Source organism: Salvia splendens, chromosome 10 (assembly GCF_004379255.2).
Source record: "Salvia splendens isolate huo1 chromosome 10, SspV2, whole genome shotgun sequence".
Taxonomy (NCBI): Eukaryota; Viridiplantae; Streptophyta; class Magnoliopsida; order Lamiales; family Lamiaceae; genus Salvia; species Salvia splendens.
The window spans coordinates 10,896,669-10,912,198 of NC_056041.1; the positions used below are offsets into that span (position 1 = coordinate 10,896,669).

General features: G+C 40.4%; 1 protein-coding gene across 1 annotated transcript; it reads right to left on the reverse strand.

Moving 5' to 3' along the window:
* Positions 1-11,670: 11,670 nt before the first annotated feature.
* Positions 11,671-14,610, reverse strand: LOC121753307 (protein DETOXIFICATION 22-like). Its single transcript, XM_042148565.1, has 8 exons — positions 14,420-14,610; positions 13,671-13,936; positions 13,037-13,578; positions 12,859-12,945; positions 12,485-12,780; positions 12,282-12,400; positions 12,086-12,172; positions 11,671-11,980 (listed from the first exon to the last, which is right to left on the reverse strand). The coding sequence occupies exons 2-8, from the start codon at positions 13,911-13,913 to the stop codon at positions 11,930-11,932; spliced, it is 1,425 nt and encodes a 474-aa protein (XP_042004499.1). The 5' UTR covers positions 13,914-13,936; positions 14,420-14,610; the 3' UTR covers positions 11,671-11,929.
* Between the last annotated feature and the right edge of the window lie 920 nt (positions 14,611-15,530).

Here is a 15,530-nt window from a genome sequence, read left to right on the forward strand (position 1 = left end):
CCATCGTGCGAGTTTGTAGAGATATTCTAATGATTTTTATAACTTATTCCCTCCGTCCATAAGAATATGAACTATTTCCCTTTTTTTTCCGTCCGTATGAACTTTCTAATTTTAAAAAATTCAAACAATATACTATCCCTACACATAATTTTATTTACAATTTACACCAACTATTAACACTTACGTGGACCCTCTTTCCCCTGACATTATTTTCACTAGCCTTTTCTCTCTCTTTGTTACTTTTGTCTTTATTTATTAAAACTCGTGCCGAACCCAAAGTTCATATTGTATTGGGACGGGGGAGCATGATTTACGGCGCTTCGATTTCATTGTCGTGTAAGCAACTTTCCGATCCTTTTGACTTTGGTGCAACTTGATTTCTTCAAATAAAATTTAATTTTATCTGAACAAGCATCTTTAACATATTAACAACTCGAATTTACTTGCATCCACTCCTAAATCTAGATTCTAGACGACTTTTAACATATTAAAATGAGTTGAAGGTATTTTTAATATCACACATGACGACACATCGAGTTGTATTTTTTGCATTAATAATAATGCTTCCGAAGCACTATTTGTATTTGTTCTTACATGTAGTCATCACAATCAAACTCCAACAAACGCAAAAAGGGTCTAATTTAAAAGTTGACATTTTGTTTATTAAAATCGCAGGCGACCGATACAAGTAATGATAAGCTATATAATTATACACTCGGTACTTACATGGCCTCTAATCTATTATTATTAATTTCTTAATTCATGTTACTGTTCTTTAATACACACACATAATGCGGGGATATCATTAATTATTATTGTGAAAATCTAAATCTGACCTGCACATTTTTATGCTTTCATGAACACTAAGACCCGTCTATATATTAGAGAGAATCATAGTTCAAATTCTACAATTTCTACCCCATGTTAAAAAAAGAAAGAAATAAAGAAAACTTTCATAATTTGTTGGTAAATTACATCCCTAAAAACGTTTTATAAAACGATGAGCACTAGTTCTCTCTTTGTTCGTGTTGTGGATAGAGTGATCTCCAATTCGATTTGTAACTAATACTTCTCCGTCCACGAAAAATAGCCTCATTTTACTATTTTTGGATGTCCACAAAAAATAGTCTAATTTCTCTTTTATACTTTATCCATTTTTTTCTCATCTTTCTTACATTACCCACTTTTTTTTCTTAATTCTCTTTGTGACTTTATCAATTCTTTATAGATGGAGGGAGTAGTAGTTAGTTCATTGTATTTTCATTTTGTTATTTTATTTAATTCTTTATTTATTTTGACATCTTTACTCAGTGTAAACCAAATTTTTCTAACAAAGTAGTACTAGCATAATGTTAGAAAGACAAAATTAAAGGCAAAATCAACATCCCAATTTGTATGTATGCGTGTTAGGTATGAAATGTCCGGACGATTTAATTTTATAGTTGACTTGGAACTTCTTGTTGATATTAAGCCATGTGATCTTTGTCTTCATCTATTCTCTGTTGATTTGCTTTTTGAAATATATACATTACACACGGCAAAAAAGAACGATCTTTTTTCTTTTCTAGTTTCCCAATTTTGATAAACTAATTGACAATTTAATTAGTTTCATATGATTGCTTTGTGTGTGTGTGATTTTTAATCACACTCAACAAAGGAACAATACTAGATGATGATTGATGAGTACTTTCCGCTTAACTTAAAATCGAGCAATTCTGTCTTTTAATTATTTTTTAATTGAAAGTGCGATTCAATTTTTACAAACCATCATCAAATAATCATCACAAAATTCTAGCAAAGCAGGATGTAAGTCTTAAGTCCAATCAGATCATCACGCCAGATGATACAGAGAGCCTGATTGTTCCACGTCTCTCTACAACCACCACATGTGATGTACATGAGCTGCCCTACATTCGGTATCACATACGCCAAAACAGTAGACACCATCACACCAAACCCCAGCTTCACAGACAGAAGCCACGAGAAGAAGACGTGTGCTAGCATCGACATCACTGAATAGAACGAGAGAATAAAGTTCTTGCTCTGAGACTGAGGGCAACTCGGAAGATCACACTGAAGACAAGGGCGTATGCAGCGAGCTGCATGGAGCTGAAGTGGCCTATAAAAGCTTGGCTGATTACATGTATTCCAAATGTTGAGAATGGTATTAAGATAGCTGGACCTGCAACAATCCACAGTTTTTTGGTCTCATTCCATATCTTATTCTTCAAAAACAACGAAGACTCTGCCTCGTGTTCTAGCAGATTTTGATGGATGCCGCCTTCCATTTGATGCATATCAAACTCTGTCTGCAAAATGTAGGTGATGGTTGGGCGAATTTTTGATGGTTGTAAATGCAGGTAATGAATATAGATCACGACACAAGGAATTACGTGGTTCGATTTACTGAAGTAAATCTACGTCCACGGGAAGAAAGGAGGGCAAGATTGTATTGCTTGATCTGGTTTACCAGCTTACAAATACAGACTTGCTATATGATATTTTGTGTCTAGAGAGCTCTCCCTCTCCTATCTGATCTAAGTTCTATTTATACATTGAACTAAGATCGTGGCTTGCATCACCACTAACTAGGTCGTGGCTTACATCATCACTAATTAGGTCGTGGCTTACATCATCACTAATTAGATCGTGGATGTCGTGGAGGTCATGAGATCCTGCATGGGTCCACCACTAAATAGATCGTGTAGTGGAGGTCGTGGAGGCTCTGCATGAGTCCACTATCTCCCAGTTTGGTCGAATACTGAGACCGAACTGCTGAACTATTGCCGAGCAGCTTTTGCCGATCTGAGAGTAGAGCTTGATTGGTCGGCTTTTACCGAGCTGTAGGCTGGGGCCGAACTCTTTGGTAATGCCGAACTGATTGGTCGGCTTTTACCGAGCTGTAGGCTAGGGCCGAACTCTTTGGTAATGCCGAACTGATACTCTTCCTTGGGCTTTGGGCTGATGGGCCGTCACTGCTATTGGGCTTGTTTAGTACGTACCCCATCACTACCCCCCCGAAAAGCGAAGTGAATCACTTCGGCGAAGCGAGTCACTTCGGCATTCTGGATAAAGGTACGGGGGAGGCTGACGTTAGGGGACGTGCCTTGCACGTGACTGCATTAAATGCGACAGTAAAATCCGGCCGTTGAATCCTGAAAAGGTGGGATTCGAAACGGTGCGATGATTTTGAAATCTTCTCCGAATCTGATAAATACGTCCTTTCTTCATCAGTTGAACACTTTTGCTATTGCTTCTTCTGCATTCTCTCTCTTTAGCGAAAAAATTTCCTTCCGCTTTCAAGAATTTCTTCAGAATTTTTTCAGACTTTCAAAGAGTAAGAACCATGTCTTCTTCTTCTTCTTCTGAGTCAGGTAGCGGTAGGAAAGGGGGTAAGGGGTCTTCTAGCCGGAAAGAATCCGGGGAGAAGACCGTAGAGTATTTTCACAGCATCTTGAGTAAGGATACTGTGATATCCCTTCACGAAAAATATTTTTTTCCTGGGGGGAAGGTTGCGATTCCCGACGACCTTCATAGGGCTGACTCGCCGCCGGAGGGTTACGCCACCGTTTACGAAGCCGGCTTGGAATGCGGGCTTCGTTTCCCTCTTCCCCCTGCCTTTGTAGAGCTGCTTGATTTTTTTCAACTCCCTTTAGGTCAGGTGACTCCGAATTCTTGGAGGCACTTATCGGCCTTTGCTGCCGAACTGCGTAGGCTAGATAAGGATCTGTCTCTGAGGGCAATCCTTAATTTTTTCCAGTTTAAAAGAAAAGGATCTTGGTTTTACTTGATCCCTTTACAGCCTTTTAGGGCCTTCTGCAAAACCAAGTGGCCAAAGTGGCAGCATCGCTTCTTTTTTTATAATAGGACAGCGGCTCCGGGCTTTCCCTGGAGAGGGCCGAAGTCCGTGATTCCTCATCCTCGGTTAGAACCGTTGGACGAGCTCGAGGGCGAGCTCAATAAGATTCCTATGATTAGGAAGCAGTACCTGGAGTCTGAGCTCGTCAAGGGCGACTTCGTGTTCGACTCCTCGTCTTCGGACGAAGAGACTGAGGGTGAGGAATTCTTTTTTATGCATTACTGCCTTGACGACGAAAACTGACCTTGTTTTCTTGCTTTTTGGCAGTGAACTTGCTGAACAAGATTAGCCGCAAATCCTCCGAATCTAAGGAACCGGAGAGGCCGAAAACCACCAGCTCGGCGTCTGATGCCGAGAAGAATCCGAAGAGGCAAAAGACCTCTTCGGATCCAAAAAAGCCGGAGTCCACTTCGGCAAAGGGGAAGGGGAAGGCCCAGAAGCCCCCAAGAGCGCCAGAGAAAGACGTGGTCTTGGCGCCTCCTTCGGAACATATCTGTGAGCCCTTTTTATGGCCCACGGACTTCGCCGAGGTGAATTCTCTTCTTGATTTTCTGGCCTTGCTTTTTTCCTGTATTTTTTGTGGCCCCTGTTGACTCTTTCCTTTTTCCATTTTCAGAGGAACGATATGCTCTCCAAGCTCGTCGCCGTTGAACTCTCCAAAGCGTCCAACGATTATGCTGAGATGCAGAGGAAGTTGGCGGCAGCTCGTCACCAGGCCGAACAGGCTAAGGCCGACTTTGAGAAGGCCAGAGCTGCTAGGATCTCGGCCCAGGATGAAGCTCAGTTTGCCAAAAACCAGCTCGTCATCCAGCGAGAGCAGACGAAACGGAGGGATGCTGCCGCCGTGGTTGCCCAAGGGGAGGTTCTCCGTGCTTTCGCGGAGAAACTCTTTCTGAGCAATCAATTTTCGGCCTTTGTCGGTGATCTGCTGAAACTGATGACCGATAATGCCGAGCAGGGGCCCGAAGTCGTTCTGCCGCTGTACGGCCGAGAGATAGCAGCTCGTCTCCAGAGTCTGCCGCTCCTTGAGGAGCTTGCTTCGTCCTCGGTCCTGCTTTCTGCTGACCGAGTTCGTAGTTGCCGAGCTGACCGGGACGAGAATATGGAGGCTATCTTTGCCTCCTTAGGGCCAGTTTCACCCGCTCCAATTTTCCACGGAGAGGGTGAGACCGAGCAGCCTGATCGGCAGACCGGAGACAGGCAGGCCGAGCAAGAGGTGCTGCTGATCGGTGATGGGGGCACCGAGCAGGCTGGGAGGAGCAGGGAGGCCGAGGCTGAAGCTGAGGCAGACAAGGAGAAGGAAGCTGAACCTCACCGAGGAGCCGGAGACGAAGCTGGCGGAGTATGATTTCGTCTCCCTTCTCTTAGTTTAGTTTCTTCCTTGTTGTAAAATGGCTTTGAAGCCCTCCTTGTGTAAAAAAATTTTTTCTTATGAATGAAAAAATTCTTCTTTCTGCACTTGCGTCTTCGTATAGCTTTTCGTACTCTCTTTTACTCCTGTTGTGGTTTACTACCTGCTCGGTAAAATGAAATGCCGAACTGATATAGCAGCTTTGTATTCTTAACTCTTAAGGAGCTGGAGGTACTTCACTGGAAGCGGCTGTACTCTTCCGCTTTAGACGAAGCTGAGAAAAAAGCCATAGCTGACCAGATGAAGAATGACGAACTCTTGGCTTGTTTAGTGAAGCTGGAGGCCGACAATAAGGACTTAGAGTCCGAAAAGAAAGATCTGGAGGCCGAGCTGAACACTGCCGTCGCTGAGAGGACTGCGTATGAGGATTTCATCTGCAGGCGCGGGGGAATGACCATCTCTGAAGTTCAGGAACGAGTTGACGAACTGTGGGAGGAATATCATGTACTCCGGAGGAACAATGCGCTGGAGAGCTCGGCTTGCCAACAAGTCGTGAAATCATTGCGGCACTGGGCTTCTCGGTACGACATCGTTCTTTCCCGGCGTCCTTCAATTGAGAGATTCCTTAGGCATTTCCCGCCAACAGATGCTCATACTCCAGCTCAAACCTCTGATTCACTTGCTCAAAATCCTACTCCAAATCAGCAACGAACTCAGGAGCAACCGGAAACGTCAAGACGAGAACGGACTCAGGAGCAACCGGAAACGTCAAGACAAGGACGGACTGAAGTTCGTAGAGGAGCTGTGATTATGAGTGAGCAAGATCAACAAATGCTTCGTGAAGAGACTCTTCGCCGCCGAGGTGCCAGAACTTCCCGGGCTCAGGGAAGAGGCGGCAGGTCGATTAGAGCATCTCGTCGACCTGCTTATTCTTCAGCTGCCCGGAATGACCGAACTCGGCTTCACGAGGATTTTGTGAATAGATGGCTCAACTTTAGCAACCAGGGACAGTAGAATAGTCCTTTGTAATGGCGTAACGCCTTCTCGTAGGGCAGCAGAGTTGTATGCCGAACAAGTTTTAATAAATGAAATCTTCATTTCGCTTCTATTACTGCGTATTTACAGCTCAGCGAAAAAAATTTCATCGTGCTCGTCCTCGGTCTTATGAAGTAAACTTCTTTGACCGGACTCGTCCTCGGTCTTATGAAGTAAGCTTCTTTGACCGGACTCGTCTTTGGTCTTATGAAGTAAACTTCTTTGACCGGACTTGGTCCTCGGTCTTATGAAATAAACTTCTTTGACCGGACTCGTCTTCGGTCTTATGAAGTAAACTTCTTTGACCGGACTCGTCTTTGGTCTTATGAAATAAATTTCTTTGACCGGACTAAGCTTGTGTCCTAATTTGGCGAGTTTTATCGCGTGGATCGGACTTTCCCTTGTCCTAATTCGGCGAGTTTTATCGCGTGGATCGGACTTTCCCTTTGTTGCAGTTCGTTTTAGACGGACTGCTTGTTTCTTAAGCTGAATTGTGGTCTTGTATCCTCCTTAGAAGCTTGGACTCACAATCGTTGGCTTATATATGTTCTAAAAAGGGGATCAGCCTTCGAAGAACAAGATACCTCAGTAACATTTGTAAGAGACGACACGCACATAGACAGACAAAACGCACATAGACAAACAAAACGCACATAGACAAACAAAACGCACATAGACAAGCATGAAAAACAAGTAAAAAAACAAAGAAAGCACATACCCCTAGGACCGAACTAGGCACAAGACTGACTGACCGGACTGTCTCTTACAAATGGAACTTCTTGAGGTTGGAAATGTACCATGTTCGGGGTACTTGTTCTCCTGACATGTGAGTCAATTTGTAAGACCCTTTGCCGAGGACTTCTGACACCCGATATGGACCTTCCCATGTGGGTTCGAGTTTGCCCAGCTTTTCTGCTCGGCTTACTTCGTTGTTTCTCAAGACGAGATCTCCCACTTGAAATTGCAGCTTTTTCACCCTTTGGTTATAATACCGGGCTACTTGCTCCTTGTACTTGGCTGCTTTTATGCAGGCCAATTCTCTTCTTTCTTCGGCAAGATCTAGTTCGGCTCTCAGTCCGTCCTCATTCAGTTCTGCTGAGAAATTAAGAGTTCGGGGACTGGGTATGCCGTTCTCAACCGGAATCACGGCTTCAGTGCCGTACACCATCGAGTTCGGCTCCGGTGTGACTTCGGTCATTTCGCCTGCCTCTGACTCCGGCTGCTGTGATTGCTATGCTTGATGGTGCCGAGCTGATTGCTCGGCACTTTTAAGCGCAATCTGCAAACACTCTTGCTCTTTTTTGATCACCTCGGATGACCGCTATCCCTCCTTTAGTGGGGAAGGAGTTCGGCGAGGAAGCCTCTGATCGCTATGATCGGGCTTCTTTTTGTCTTCTCTAGATGAGCTGTCTAAAGACCGTTTTCGACGGTCTGCCTCATCGGCACGAGAAAACTGGTCCGCAATGTCCCACATCTCTTGAGCTGTTTGCGGACTGCATTCCACGAGCTTTCTGTAGAGAGCTCCGGGCAGGATTCCATTTTGGAATGCCGAAATGACAAGTAGATCATTGAGATAATCTACTTGTAGGCATTCCTTGTGGAACCTCGTCATAAAGTCGCTGATCTTTTCGTCGCGACCTTGACGTGTAGAAAGCAGCTGAGCCGAAGTGATTCGGGCTTCCGCTTTCTGAAAGAACCTCCTGTGGAAAGCATCCATTAGATCTCGGTAAGATCTAATGCTGCCTTGGGGGAGGCTATCGAACCACCTTCTTGCGTTCCCGATAAGCAGCTCGGGAAACAGCTTGCACATATGGACCTCATTGAGACCTTGGTTCGCCATGTTATACTGATAGCGTCCCAGGAAGTCATGAGGATTCACTAACCCGTCATAAGTCATTGACGGAGTTCGGTAGTTCTGTGGCAAGGGAGTTCGGGTGATATCGTCCGAGAACGGAGTCTTCAATGCTCCGTACATGGCGAACCCGACATCTCTTCGGTATGGAGGAGATGGAGTTCTCCTGTGATTCCGGTACCGAGGAGGAACAGGAACATGTCGGGGGTGAGGATTCTTCTTCCTGGAAGACACGGCACTACTGCGGTAGTGACTTTCATGTCTGGATGAGGAGGGAGAATCCACCGTTTTCGTCTCCGGCTTTTGGCCTTTTTGCAGGAAAATTAAGAACTCTTCCTGCTTCTCGGCCAAAAACAACTTGACAGCCTCGTTCAAATTGGGCTGCTGGGAAGACTCGGTGCGATGAGTCTTTGAGCGGCTTGTTCCTTCTCCGTGAGAACTGGAAGTAGATTTCCCCCGAGGCTGTTTTCCAGACCTGCGGGCTGGACTAGCTTCCTCATGGTTATCACGAACGGTATTATGGGTGTTACGTGATCTGGTATGCATTTTTTTTGGTGGAAGAGGATCAAAAACTCGCTTTATCACAAATTTGGTTCTCTGTTTCCCACAGACGGCGCCAGTGATGGTTGGGCGAATTTTTGATGGTTGTAAATGCAGGTAATGAATATAGATCACGACACAAGGAATTACGTGGTTCGATTTACTGAAGTAAATCTACGTCCACGGGAAGAAAGGAGGGCAAGATTGTATTGCTTGATCTGGTTTACCAGCTTACAAATACAGACTTGCTATATGATATTTTGTGTCTAGAGAGCTCTCCCTCTCCTATCTGATCTAAGTTCTATTTATACATTGAACTAAGATCGTGGCTTGCATCACCACTAACTAGGTCGTGGCTTACATCATCACTAATTAGGTCGTGGCTTACATCATCACTAATTAGATCGTGGATGTCGTGGAGGTCATGAGATCCTGCATGGGTCCACCACTAAATAGATCGTGTAGTGGAGGTCGTGGAGGCTCTGCATGAGTCCACTATCTCCCAGTTCGGTCGAATACTGAGACCGAACTGCTGAACTATTGCCGAGCAGCTTTTGCCGATCTGAGAGTAGAGCTTGATTGGTCGGCTTTTACCGAGCTGTAGGCTGGGGCCGAACTCTTTGGTAATGCCGAACTGATTGGTCGGCTTTTACCGAGCTGTAGGCTAGGGCCGAACTCTTTGGTAATGCCGAACTGATACTCTTCCTTGGGCTTTGGGCTGATGGGCCGTCACTGCTATTGGGCTTGTTTAGTACGTACCCCATCAGTAGGTGTTTTTGCTTTTCAGAATGAGGAAATTGTAAGTGGAGCTTTAGATAAGACTTAAAGAGTGTAGTAGTATCTTTTTTTCAAGTTTGAACTCATGATTCATCAATCAAGTAACAAAGATATCTTTATACCAGCCATTTATTAATAAGGTGATTTAACTTCATTTTGTGATTTCAAATCATACAAGATGAAAACCACTCTAGAGTTGAAAAAATGGATCATAATGCAATCAACAATGTATGAAACAACAACACAAGGGATGGCGGAATGGAAATAGGATTTTTCTTGGGATTTAGTAAGATTAAAGTAATTCTGCTCAAAGATTGGAATACAATTTTCCATGTTTTCATTGTTCAGACGTAGATAACAACATAAGACTTGCAGCTGTTAGTAAGATGTTGTAATAACTAAGATGAAGAAATTGTTAGAATGATTCACCTGAATTCTTTCTTATTCTTCTTCAATGTATTCTTTTGCTGTTATTTGCAAGCTACTATATAGGAAATATGAAACAGAAATCTGGTTTTCATTTTTTTAGTGTCACCTTTAAATATTGATGATGCATAAACGTGCTCTACTTAACTAATCCAACTCCAATGAAGTGTGACACCTAAATTTAATTTCTACGATTAAAATAATTGGTATAATTATTTAGAGACAACTGCATTTTTAGTCACTTAATATTACATTAATATCATTCGCAGTTCCTATTTTATAAAAATATCACCATTAATCCCTAGACATTAATAAAATATCACTAAAAGGAGTAGGTAAATAGTTCTAATTAATGGTACTCCAAAATTCATCTCAATTTGAGTTTTTGAGTAAAATATTAAGTACTAGTAATTTTTAGTTTACACTAAAACAAACTCAAAATTTATTTTCAAATTTTATGAGTAAAAAAAGTAAAAAGATATAAAATATATTTTTTAAAATGAGTTTAATATAATTATTAAAATAAAATCACTATTTAATATTATAATAAAAAAATTAAAATTTCAATGTAATGTAAATAATTGAAGATGTTTCTAAAAATATATGAATAGCGATAATCGATATGTAATTCATTAGTTTGACTAGTTATAAAGTTTTAAATATTTCAACTTACTAGAAATAGAATATATTCTAGAATATTAATAGACATGATGTTACAGCACTAAGTTTACTTATTCAATATCAATTAATAAGAAATTCGATATAGAGAGGGGTTAAGTCAAACTATACCATCACTATTTTATTTAGAAGCTGTCACGTGGCCTGTATTATTATTAATTTCTTAAATCTTAATACACACACATGATGCACGCAGAATCGTAGCATAATTTACCGGGAGTTATCATAAAATTACTATTTTGAAAAGGCTAAACCTAATGATTTTTGTAGTGGAGAAAGAAAAGATGGAAAACTTCCATAATTTCCCGGTGAATAATATTACTAACAAAACTAATGTTTTCAATCATCAAAAGTTTAGATATTCTAATTTGGAATTGGCTTTAATATATTTGATTCGCATATAAATTTAATAACGATGTATTTTTTTTTCTGGTTGTTTATGGATTTGATGGATTGATATTGATGACTTTCAACAAATCGAATTCACTCCTAAATCTAGATTCTAAACGACTATTAATATTTTAAAATGATTTTAAGTCAAGTCTTGATCATTCGAAGAAACTTACTATTTTTTTTGGGATCACGCATCGAGTTGTGTTTTTACATTAAAACATTGTGTCCATAGCACTATATATGTGTTCGTACATGCATCACAATCAAACTCCAATAAACCAAAATGATCGTAATGTTGCAATTACTTTAAAATTACATTCTCTTACAAAAATCGCGACGATATTACAACGAATTTAGAAAGAGAACACCGATTTTATCCAAAAAGAATTTATAAGTTTGAAATTTTATTCATAAAGCAATTTGTAGGCTCTATGATTACTTTATTATACACTCGGTACTCACATGGGCTCTATTATTATAAATTTCTTAGTTTTTATTTTAATGCACACACATAATATATGTGCGAGGTTATCATTAATTATTAATGTGAAAAAGCTAAATCTGACCTGCATACTTTTTTTTGCTTTCGTGAACACTAAAGCCTGGGAAATTATTAAATATCGAAGTTGATTTGACCGAAGTCACTCTATTTTTGTTGACGTTATTTTGCATGAAAAGCTACAGTGCATATTTCCTTCTTTTTAGGTATTTAATTGGTTTTGTGCTGATTATATTATGATGTTAGTGCACTAGAAGAAATATTCACAAAAAGATTTACTATTCCATCAAAGATCAAAGTATACATTAATTTAAAAAAAATCATGATACAACCTCAAAGTAAATCTCCAAATACTCAATTTAGAAGGAAAGCAAATTTAAAAGAAAATAATTGGATAGTAGTACTCTGTTGTTATGAACGAGGCCCTAAAAATATTTGTTGCAAATTAAACATGCATATAGGGATTTATTTTATTTACTACAGCACCAACCCTTTTTGCTTTTTTCTATTTCCTCCGTTTCATTTTGCAGAGATATGGATGGGGGTGATCCGTTTCTGAGCAAGCGAAATCTGTTGAAGATGAATGATGAGTTCAAATTTATCTAAAATCATTGGAATTGGAATTGGAATTGAAAATGAAGTAATAGATAAAATCCATTGATGAGTAGTACTTGCCTGTTTATCCCAATCTGTGATGCAAGTCATCCAAACAAGTATAGTAGTTTGGACAGCAGTTCCCATTATTATCCCTACCCACACACCCTACCAAACATCCATGTTAGTTAGGCTTGTAATGCTAAACAATTGAGAAACATAGATGAGCTTAACATGAGTAGTTTAGCTCGACTCGACTCGACTCGATCGGACTCACCACAACTTGCAGCTTCAAGACATAGCCAAGAATGACTCCCAGAGGCAAACCAATCAAGTAATATGAAGCCAGATTCACATATGCCACAATGCCTTGTTGCCCAGCTCCATTAGCCACACCTGCAATGCTTCACACAATATTCATCTTCTTCCTCATACACTTGCATATTTCAATGCTTAGCAGAGAGAGTGGGCTGCGCTTGCCTGAGAGAACCGGCTGAACGCTGTTTAGCAGCAGAGTAAACGCGAGCAGAGGAGACAGATGAGCAACTGCCCCAGCCACTTCCTCACTATTGGTGAACACGTACGCTGCATTCTCCCCATACACCAAGAAACACACAAACAACACTAAACCGATGCTGAATGATGTTCCAACCGCCATCAAAATCGAGAACTTTACTGCCTTCGCATCCCTCCTTCCCAGCTCGTTTGACACACGAACACTCGCTGCTGCCATGAACCCAAATGCTATCATCAGAGCCCATCCGCTGATGTTAAGACTGCAACAAACAATGTACAGATCTATAGTCGCGTTAATGGATCTTACAAACCAGAGACAGAGGGACGAAGAAGTATACCAGATAGAAAGAGCATCAATTGTGACCTCTGCATTACCCATATTTCCAGCCAGAAGAATTAGCACAGTGTTGTAGCAGAACTCTAGGCTACAAATACGGCAAGAAACACGCGCTGTAGAAACACCATAAAAAAATATAACAAACTTCTAGATAAGCAGGATATGAGTCTAAGTCTAACCAGATCATCACACCAGATGATACAGAAAGCTTGATTGTACGTCCAAGATCCTCGAATGCCAAGGCCGTAAACCCCTTCCACGTCTCTCTACAACCACCACTCGTGATGTACACGATCTGGCCTACATTCGGTATCACATACGACAAAACAGTAGACACCATCACACCAGTAACACCAAACCCCAACTTCACAGACAAAAGCCACGAGAAGAAGATGTGTGCTAGCAACGACACCACTGCAAAGAACGACAGAACAAAGTTCTTGCTCTGTGACTGCAGGAACGAGTTGCAGCTATACAGCACAGCGTACAAGAACGAGACAGCAACGAACCACAGAGCAAAATCCCCTGCCACATCAGCAATCTCGTGATCCTGGCCTAATGTTTTCAAAATCGGGGCAGCAAATATAAACATTGGCGTCAAAAGGGCTGAGGCAACGAGCAATATGATGCATGATTGCTGAAGATACACGCCTAGCTTGTGATACTGTTTGGCGCCAAACGCTTGCCCACACAGCGTTCCAACCCCGTTAACCATGCCAAGCTGCAGAATCAGTGTTTATAAGAAGAAACACATGATTTTTTCACATATTATCTCATTTTATTGTCAAATTTGTGAGTGTACAGATAGTGCACCTGCACACCAAGGACAATCCGGAAGATCACAGTGAAGACGAGGGCGTATGCAGCAAGCTGCATGGAGCTAAAATGGCCTATAAAAGCTTGGCTGATTACATGGATTCCAAATGTTGAGAATGGTATTAAGATAGCTGGACCTGCAACAACCCACAGCCTTTTGGTCTCATTCCATATCTTATTCTTCAAAAACGACGACTTTGCCTCGTCTTCTAGCAGATTTTCATGGATGCCGCCTTCCATTTGATACTAATTAACCCTTTTTCCTGCAAAACATAGGTGTTTTTTGCTTTTCAAGTTTAAATGCATGATTCAACAAGCAAGTAAGAAAGATATCTTTATATCTGCCAGGTATTAACAATGAGATTCAACTAAATTATGTGATTTTAAATCATACAAAATGAGCTTGCTTCAATTTTCGGAGCTCCCTGCTGAAAAACACTCTTAAAATAGAGTTGAAAATTTTCACTTATTTCAAACCGTACACAGCTATAGCCACAGATGATGAATCATACAGTATTTCTAAAATTAACAACAATGAATGAATGAAGCAACAGCAAAAGGGAGGGCAGAATTGAGAAATTTTCTTGGGATCTAGTAACATTAAAGTAGTTGTCCTCCAATATTTTCAAGATTAGAATACAATTTTCCATCTTTTCATTGTTCATAGAATCATACTAGTAGTATGCATAACAAATAAGACTTGCCAATACAGACATTAAGATGAAGAAATGGGTAGAATGATTCACCTGAATTCCTCCTTCTTCTTCAATGTATTCTTTATGCTGTTTTTTTGCAAGATATACTACTATGAAAGAGACAAATACTACATATATCTAGTTTTATTTTTTTAGTTTCATCTTTGAATATGGAATAATACTGCTATAAACGAGTAAAATCGTTTGACATTGGTCCCACGTGCTTAACTGAAGTCACAGGCTCTCATCCCATCTCATAATTCATTCTAGATTTTATTAAGTGATTATGTTCTTGATAGGCGTACTGCAAATAATTGTGTAGACCGTAATTCACTGCTTGTATCGATTATCGAATTATCTGTGCCACAAGTTTTTGTATTATCCATTGATATCTATAATTTCAATATGTTAATTGTGGACTCCTATTTATCATAAAATTACAGGAGTATCTTGTTTTAAAATTTGGGTTTGCCTATTGTATCTGGACTTTTTTCTTCATTTGCGGCCGAAACACAGCTTGATCACTAAATCGGAATAATTAATTTATTTTAGATTTTACAACTTTTGTAATTATTATGATCTGGACGTCACGTGATTGATATACAGTTCATTGAGAACGTATGGTTCTACTGATTCAGTTCATTTTTTCCGCAATAAAATTAAAATCTTATCCGTCCCATAAAATTAAAAAATCTTTCTATTTTAGTATGAAAAATAGAAATAGTCTTATTTATATTTAAAGTAACTTCCCTTTCTTTAACAACGCGACCTCACTCTCCACTAAATCCCTATTTTCAAGGAAGTATTTTTAATTTTCGTGAACTACATAAGGAATATTTTGGTACGTTTAAGGATATTTTGAACTTTTGAACTATACGATCATTACTTTTTGCAGAACTATGACTTTACCACTTTCTTTCCTATATCTCTCTCCTTCCATTTAAGAGCAACCTCATCCGTACTCTTACCAACAAGTATATATGGGCTCAGACCCACTTTTACTCCCTACTCTTAAGCAGGAGCACAACACCCACATCTATGCTCTTCCGCAAAGACAAGCTCAAGGTCTCACCATTCTATTATTCAATTTAAATAAAAACATTTCCACAAAATTTAAATACATTAAAAATACCCGGAATAATATTACAAATTACAAATAAAA